Raw genomic sequence first — 9460 nt, forward strand, 5'->3', positions numbered from 1 at the left:
CCAACTGCCTTTTCTAAAATATGAGAAGTCATGTAGTTCCTTTACAGCAAGAAACCTGTACTGCTCAGGTTTCTTCTTTCATACTTTAAACCTTCATCTTCTAGCACAACCCTTGCCCCTTGGGGTTAAGTCTTGTAAACTGTGTGGTGACCTTACTGGTGCTGATACCATGAAAAACTGCACCCTCTAAACACTGTAAAGTGGTTGGCATTAGGAAGGGCATCCACCTGTAGGAACCATGCCAAAGTTGACACCAGAGCATGATGCTGTCTTTGAACCCATTAGATCTTGTCAAACCAACCAGGTCATGCTAGCATAGAATATGGATGTTAAATGGTGTAAGTTTTAATCATAGATTATGAAATCAATTGAATATCACTTTAAATGCACACTTTTTCCAGCATATAATAAGTTGTAAATGAAGCTTCTCTCAAGTTAAATTCTTGAACAAACAGCCACATGGTTCAGAAATTTGCTTTCATTTTGACTAAGTAGCACTTTAGGCAAGTGTGTTTTTACTATAGTTGTAGACTACTCAATGCTTCATGTGTAACAGAAACTCTTCACAAGCCTTATGTGTACATATAGGCTTACTGGTGGTAAACCATACACTAGTTGATCCTTTTAGGCCAAAAGTTAAAACTCCACAATTTGTTCAGCCAGTGAGAGCTTTTATAGTTCTAGATAATGATGCCTGAAAACAAAGTGGGGTGGTCACAGATGACCACTTTCTTTAAATTGTATGTGATTCTCTTGACAGTTTCAATGATTATACTATAATTTGATTTCTGCTGATTTTTTCTAGATAGGAATAAAGAGAGAATTATAAAGTTGTAATGTTCACATCTTTTCCTCAAAAGAATATAAATGAAACAAAACAGCTTCAGCTTAGAATAATAAACAGGTTATTGAACTGGATTTACAAAAAACTCCACATTTGTCAAGAACATGACTTGTTTATATCTTTTGTTTCAGTCATTAGACTGTGGCCATCACCTTGAATTTTTAATTTGAATGAATGAATCAACCCCCAGTATTTTTTTTTTAAGCCTGGTACTTATTCTTCTTATTTTGTGTGTGTGCACACACACAAAATTTGGTGAAATATGTAGGTTGTTAGTTATGAAATGGAATGTACAGTGAGTAGCAAAAGTGCCAGTAGCATTGTTGACAATTATCCAACAAAACAATTCAGTAAAAGTAAGCAGCACCAACTGTTTGTGGGGAAATCATATTTGTATATTTTTGCATAGTTAATTTGCAATGATGTGAGCCATATAACTTAAATGAATTGTTTCTTTAGTTTATGAAATAGCTCTTTTGGTTTATTGCATTTTCAATCTTTCTGAAGACTGGTTAAATCCAAAAACTCAGGTATTTAGAACTTTATAACTGAATGCTAACTTGTGAAGATGGAGTAATGTCCCTTCTCATTCAGTATGCTATATTTGCACTTTGGTTTGATAATAAAAAGCCCATTTTATTGAGTTTGTTGTGAAATGGCAACATTTTTCTTTGATAATTTTTTGGTGATCTTGCACTGTTTTTTTTTCTTTTGATAGCTTTAATTTCGGTTATAACTTTCATATTTTGCTTCCATTAAAAAGTAAACCTACTCAATCAGTGCATGTACAAAATTAAGGTATACTCATTTTCTCATTGAAAAAGCTTAGGTAGATATATAAACTTATGAAAAGACAAAAAGAAGAAAAGTTTAAAATCTTACTTCAATGAATTTATCCAAGGTCCCATCTGTTGGCCGGTCCATTATCAGAAACCTCATATGTTTGTGAGAAATTTCAGCAGGTTCAGGCTTTATGGCCCTTGTAGCTCTCATGGTAATTTATTGTTTGGTCGATGTATGGAATTGACAATAAGAAAAATAATTAGAGCAAACAGCTCTGCAATCCTGCCAAAATGGTGGTTACTGAAAGAAATCCACCACAAAAATTGGTGGATCAGTAAGAGCACCTGTTTTTGGTTTCTAAGCACCTAGTAGTGGTTAAGGATCGACAGTTGGGTACGCTCCCCAGCTAGCTGCTGTCTAGCTGTACATCCACTGTAGTTATCCAGTAAAAAGAGAGAAGAGTGAGTACGTTGAAAGCACAAGCTATCGCCATCCAAAAACTCTTCTATCACAAACACTTCAACAGCAAACTTTACGTGATGGAAGGCGCAACAGATTCAAAACTGTCTCCAGTTGTTTTAGAAGTTTACTTGTTTTCACTTCAGTTGAAACACAGCACTAACACCACTATTACACGTGTTGCGCCTGGCAGAAATCTCCACTGTTGGTCACAAACTCCATAAATGTATGACCGAATTCACCAAAGAACTGTAAAAAATAAAATCCACATAGAATTTTTCTCTCTCCAATTTTAAACAAACATATTTACAGTTAAAAAATAAGAAACTTTACAGAAAATGTGGAAGGAAGAAATTTATTGAAGAAAGATTAGTAGAAATAGCCATGCATTCCATCCTGTGAAATACAAAAATTAGTATCAGTAAGACACCAATATTAATTCAGTGAACTGAATCCTTTCCCCGAAAACAAAACAGAGCCTTGTCAATTAAGAAATAATTAAAAAAAAAGATCAATTTTGTTATATAAATTTGAAATAATAGCAATAACTTCCACACTGTATTTAAAAATAGAATTACAAAAATTCTCATTGTTGGAATGTGAAACAACAAGTATACATTGTTTTAACTAAGAGCTTACCCAACAATAGTGTTTTAGATTCCATATGGCTGTAATTTGGCTACTGTTTGGTATTTAGAAGATAACAAGTAAGTAGCAAGATAGATTAGGATACAAAGAACTGAGTCAGTCTAGTAGATGCATCATGTAAGAAAGATAATGTCAAAAGAAGTTTGAAAAGTAATATTTTAGGTTTGGTCATTCACCCGTCAGATAACAAACAACCAGAGATCATCCAAGTTCTATGATACAATTCTACTTTTTGCTATATCTCAGGAGTGGTGGTCAAGAATTTTGCAAACCAAATATTTTAATATTCCAAATTCCAGTATTATAATTTATTAGTTATTGTAGTAACCTTCCAAAATATTTTAGAAGTGAAATATATGGACAATAATGGTAATAAAAGGGACAAAATATGCTCAGGTTTTAGGAGCAAAATGAATCAGATTTTCCAAGTATCTGCAAAGATTACTAAATTTTTTGGAAGGTAATTCAAATTCTACTACACAAAGTTCATTTTTAATTTCACTATTTACTCAATTTGGTCACCTTGAAAGAAAAATTTATGACAACCATATCTGGCAAACTTCAACAAAAGGAAAAAAAAAAAAACTTGAATATAGATGCACTCACGCACTACATATTAACATCCACTTTTCCAATATTTTTCTTTTAATTAAATTTTATTCAAACTACTACTATTTCTTAGCTACATTATATATGCTATCAGGTGAATGAAAAATTACTGTTTCTCACAAATTTTTGTGAGAATATATATTAAAATATATTCTTACAGAATATATTATAAATTTTAAAAAAATTACAAAAATACAGAATTACAGCTCTTCATGGTAGTGAATGCAGACAACATTGGAATGTTCTTGGCAAACATGGATAGTATGAATTTTCCTGTCTTTTTTGGGGCCACACAAAGAACATCTTCCTTTTTGCTTTGGCTGAAGAATCTCAAACGAGGTTGAAGATCATCTTTTCTTGTTTGAGTAATGTTAGCAGAACTAGATTGTTTGTCATGTTCTTGTTTAGCATTAACTCTAGCAAGTTCCTTTCCTAACCGAATTAGGCAATTAGGGACTGTCTTCTTTTATCCTGGAAACTTTGAAGTGAAACTGTTTAGGAACAAGGAAAGCATTCACTGCACGTATATCAATCATGTTGTAGAATATAACCATAGGCCATCTTCAAGTCATTCTTTTGCAAGTGTATGCCCTTACCATCTTATCTAGGGTATCTACTCCTCCTTTTCTTTTGTTATAACGTAATAACTTCAGGTTTATTTTCAGCACTTTTTGAATCAATTGAAGGCTGAGAGTGCATTATACTCATAAGTGTGAATACATCATTTTTCCTAGAACAAATAAGGTAGAATCATAGAATCCTTTTGAAATCCAAATATTGTGCTGTTTGATTTATGTTTCTTTTCCACTTGTGAAAGCACTTGGAAGTTCTACTCTGTTCTTTCTAATTGTTCCAACTAAAGTAGTTTTCTTGCTAAACAACTTTTGAGCCAATCCTAGACTTGTAAAAAAATTACCACAAGTTAAATTGTGACCAGTATTTTCAAGTTCTTTTACTAGGACTTCAACAACTCTTGAACCTTGATTTGTCACTTTCCCTTTTATTGGGTCTTTTCCAGTGTAGACTTGCATTTTCCAAACATAAGATATTTCACTGTCACATATTGCTGAAATTTTAATTCCATATTTCTCTGGTTTTGAAGGAATATATACCCAGAATGGGCAGCACCCTCTGAATGAAACTAATTGTTCATCAAGTGTCATGCTTGAACTTGGAACATATCCATATTGCAAATTCTGATTCCACATTTCAAATACTTCTCATATGGGCTCCAATTTATCATCACTTCTCTTTTTTCTTATTGCACTAGCATCATCAAAATGCAACACTTGTAAAATCTGTTGAAATCTTCCCCAGCTCATAATTTTGTTGAATATTGGACAGTCATTTTCTTGACTCCATAACTGTGAGACATTTTCAGTTGAGATTTATAAACACCTATAAGAATAATCAGTCCAATAAATTTCTTCAGTTCAAAGTGATCAATTTCCTTCCATTTATCTTTTTAAACAACCTGACCTTCAACATTTGTCCATTTATGAATTACTTCAAGAAGATTCTGGTGCATAAAGATAGTAAAACATGTTTCAATGCTATCACAAGATCTTTTAGCAAAACAGGATGGTTCACATTCTTGGCACAATATTGCAAGATGAAATTCTTACTGCTGCTTGAGTAAGAGGATTAGAATGTCAAACTTATTGTGTTTCTAGAACCATATTGCTCATTCATAATTGAGTGGCTTGCAGATAATTGTTTTTGAGTATCTTCATCATCTGATGACACAGAACCTAAACTATCCAGCACACAATCACTTTCACCATCATCTTCACAGTAATAGAAGGAATCACTACTATCTTCTTCCTATTATTCATCTAATTCCAATAACCTTTTCAATATTTGGTCTTCACTCAAGTTTTCATGTCTAGGCATATTGGAAAGCACAACTGAACTATATGAAACTTGATAGCAGACTAAAGGCAGATATTGCTCTCTCTCATATTTAAACCCTCCTGAAAGATGATGCAATATATTCTAAGAATTGCGTCATCACATAGAAATATTGCATCGCCCAATAAACAAGCAGATTGAAGGTGATGCAATACCACACAAATTTACTGGAATATCTTCATAATTTTTCCTATTTTATCTAAAATTCAGCAAATAAATTCAATACAATTTTATCTATTTTATATCTGATAAATATTTAGGAAAATAATATTTGAGACTGCTTTTATTCTGTTTAGAATGACAAGAGTATTGTCCGGATTTAATTCGAGGGTCCAATAGACCAATACGGTAATTAATGTATAAAGCAAAATTTTCTAGCTTTTATAAATATATGGAAAAGTTCCCATTTGACAAATAAAAGATAGTCAAGAAAAAAGAAGTTACAAGAAATCAGCAGAATCAAATAATATAAACAGTAGGAAGAAGCAACTGAGAAAAACTGAAATGGGTCCATTGAACCCATTGGTAGAAAGAAGGTTAATGATGTAAAAGGTATAATTTGTCTGAAAGACAATGGTATTGTCAAGCAATCCCTAATGGACAAAGAGCACTAAAAGCTACTGACTGACTCGTGTACAAACCTGATAAAAGTGGAAACACTTATACATGGTGCTGAAGTTAGCTATGTCAGTATCTTTCTGTAATGACTAACTTTCCCTTAACTTTTAACATTGATACATGCCTGGTAAAGAATTGAATTATCTTTGATAAATGTGAAGAAGCATCTATTTTACAGAACATCAACACATGGGATTAGTACTACATACACCATAGTTGGACAAAAAACTGACATCAAATATTGCAAGTCATAGAACTGTCAAGGAAAATTTCAGACATCTAAGCTGAACCAATAACCCTACAAAAAGATTAGGAACGCGCCAAACAATTATGCCAACAAGCAATCTTCAAGAGAAAATCTGCAATCATCAAAATTGCACATCAAATTAAGTCATACCAGAACAGAGAATTCTTCTGAGAAGATCATAAACAACACAAACTATAATTGATGTGATAATGCTAATAAAATTGATATGGACATGTTGCCATAACACAAACAAGTGGGAACAGATGATGGGACAAACAATAGAAACGAGGGAAGAAATAAAACAACTGACAACAAAATTCAAAATTTTACCATCAATAATAAATGGTGGTAAAATATTTCCCCTTATTCGATTCTTAATACCTCTGCCAAAAGGATACGAATCTCAGAAGATGCTCAGATAAGAAGTTTTGCCTTTTCAACCTCATTCATCTACTCTTCTATTTTTGTGCAGATCATAAACCCCTTATTAGTTCTTTTCATTATTCTGTCTATTTCATTACCATGTAAACATGTAAATATAGTTTCAATAGTTTCGTCTTCCTCGTTGTTGCCTTGTGGCAGTGTGGTAAGTAGTTTGCTTACCAACCACATGGTTCTGGGTTCAGTCCCACTGTGTGATACCTTGGGCAAGTGTCTTCTACTATAGCCTCGGGCCAACCAAAGCCTTGTGAGTGGATTTGGAAGACGGAAACTGAAAGAAGCCTGTCGCATGTATGTGTATATATATATATATATGTGTGTGTGTGTGTGTGTGTGTGTGTGTTTGTCCCCCAACATCACTTGACAACCGATGCTGGTGTGTTTACGTCACTGTAACTTAGCAGTTTGGCAAAAGAGATCGATAGAATAAGTACTAGGCTTACAAAGAATAAGTCCTGGGGTCGATTTGCTTGACTAAAGGCGGTGCTCCAGGATGGCCACAGTCAAATGACTGAAACAAGTAAAAGAGTAAAAGAGAAAGTAAAAAGTTAGTTCACGCATACCCTTAACCGCCACATATTCATTTATTCAAGTTCATCACACAGTCATTTATTTCTTTAATTTTGTCTTAGATTGGCTGACCGAAAACTCTCAGATTTTTCAATTCTATTTTACTATTATCGACATTTGCTCTTTCGTTAAATTATGCTACCCAAATCCCAAAAGAATATTTTTTCTCCCTCGTGTTCTGACCACCCTAACTCTGGCACCTCCATCTCTCTCTCTTTTGATTACCACTTGCTTCACCAAGACTTCCTCCACCACCCTATATAAACTAGCGCACACACTCGAATTCCCCTACTCGATTTTTAATACCTCCACCGAAAGAATATGTATCCAGAAGATCCTCTTGTCTAAATTTGCGAGTTTGCAGTACCCGCCCCGCTACCTGTACCAGAAGTTCCTATCCTCTGTAATCCTTTGGTTGTCTCCTATGAACACTTCTAAAGGCTTTACGCCATCCCCACCCCTAGTTAGGGTTTATCTCCTATGTAAGGTAGTGATCATATAGTGCATAAATATGATGGTGTAGTGTATGCAGGTTGAATTGAAGGTTATTGTTTGTTTATGAATTCTGCCAAATGCCAGCTTTCTTTTCAGGTACATGACACTGCTGTCCCCCGTGTCACGGGCTCACACCTCCCACACTCTCAACATCGGCATATTGAAAGGTAGGTCTGGTGAGATTGTTGAGATGCTTGAACGGAGATGTGTAGATTTGTGCTGCCTCCAAGAAGTAAGGTGGAGAGAAGGTTCTGTTAGGTTCCACACAGGTACAACATTTTCTGGGCAGGGAACACTGACGGGGCCGGGGGCGTGGGTATACTTCTTGCGGAGAAATGGGTTGATAAGGTAATCGAGGTAGTCAGAGTATATGACAGAATACTTAAGATTAGATTAGTGCTTCATCATGGGTTAGCAACCATTATCTCAGCCTATGCCCCTAAGCCGGGGCTACTTGATGGACAGAATAATTTTATGATACCCTCTTGCAGACTACCTCGTTGACGAATGACAGGGACCTTCTCTTTGTGGCTGGTGACTTCAATGGACATATTGGACAACATACAGGGGGCTTTCAAGGCCTATCTGGAGGCTACAGTTATGGTTCCCACAATGAGGAGGGAACCAGGCTGCTGGAGTTCTGCGATGCAAATGATCTTATGGTTTGCAATACTAACTTCAAGAAACCTGCCAGTCACCTAGTCACCTACCGATCTGGTAGACACACTAGCCAAATTGACTACATCCTCACCAGAAAAAGGGAAATATGGCTGCTTATAAATGCCAAAAACCTTCCCAGGCGAAGAATGTACCCCACAACATAGACTGATAGTTAGCGACTTCAGGATCAGGACAAAATGGATGCCCAAAAGATGACCAGCATAGAGGAGAAGGGTCTAGAAGCTTAAAGATCCTGCAAATGGACAGAGATTTAGAGACGTATTACTCGAAGCCTTTGACAAAATAGAAGGGGATATAGTTTCACATGATGTGGAAGAAGACAACTAGAGGTTTCTACGGGACAACCTGCTGAGGGCCACTGACCAGATCTGTGGATAGTGCAAAGTCCCCTCTCGACCCAAAATAACATGGTGCTAGAACAATGTTGTTGACAGGGCTATTAGACAAAAGAAACAGGCTTGGAAGGACAGGAAGAACGGTGGTAGCAGGGAATTGCATCAGACTGCCAGAAGGGAAGCTAAGACGACAGGTTTATTTAGCCAGAGGGGAAGCAGATAAGAAAAAATTTGCCAATGTTTTGCACCGTGAGGACCAAAGACTTGAGGTATTTTGTGTTGCAAGACAGTGTGTGAGAGAGAAATGTGTCCGCATGGATGATGGTTCACTTGCACTAAATGAGGCTGCAAAGAGAGAGGTTTGGAGTTGCCACCATGAAAGGTTGCTCAATAAAGAGAATGAATGAGAGAAAGAGTGTCTGCTGAATGTCGACCCAACAGAGGGACCAGCTATCCGAATTGACAGTACCTTGGTAGATAAAGCAATTAAGAGTATGAAGACAGGGAAAGCCCCCAGCCCATCAGGAATCACTGCAGAGATGCTCAAAATATCTAGCAATGTTGGCTATAGCCTAGTCACCCATATAGTTAACCAGGTGATATATGAAGTCAACTGCTACAAAGGTAAAGGTGACGCTTTAGACAAACAATCACATAGGTATCCAGTTGTTGGATCAGGTAATGAAAGTCATGGAGAGGGTCATAGCCCAACTAATTAGGGAGAGAGTTTAGATTTGTGCCTGGGAAAAGCACCACTGATGCTATATTTCTGGTAAGACAGCTGCAGGAGAACTACCTAGCCACAGATAAACCTCTGTA

The 9460-nt window shown here is 35.9% G+C and overlaps 1 protein-coding gene across 4 annotated transcripts in view; it reads right to left on the reverse strand.

Annotated features, from left to right (window-relative positions):
• The window catches only part of LOC106882466 (protein tyrosine phosphatase type IVA 2), a 70423-nt gene that overhangs the window by 14279 nt on the left and 46684 nt on the right, over positions 1–9460 (reverse strand). For all 4 annotated transcript variants that reach the window (XM_052976321.1, XM_052976320.1, XM_014933152.2 and 1 more), the window contains one exon: positions 1727–2335. In XM_052976321.1, coding sequence (XP_052832281.1) covers positions 1727–1837 — 111 coding nt within the window. In that variant the 5' untranslated portion in view covers positions 1838–2335. The remainder of the gene's footprint in view (positions 1–1726; positions 2336–9460) is intronic.

Source organism: Octopus bimaculoides, chromosome 24 (genome assembly GCF_001194135.2).
Source record: "Octopus bimaculoides isolate UCB-OBI-ISO-001 chromosome 24, ASM119413v2, whole genome shotgun sequence".
Taxonomy (NCBI): domain Eukaryota; kingdom Metazoa; phylum Mollusca; class Cephalopoda; order Octopoda; family Octopodidae; genus Octopus; species Octopus bimaculoides.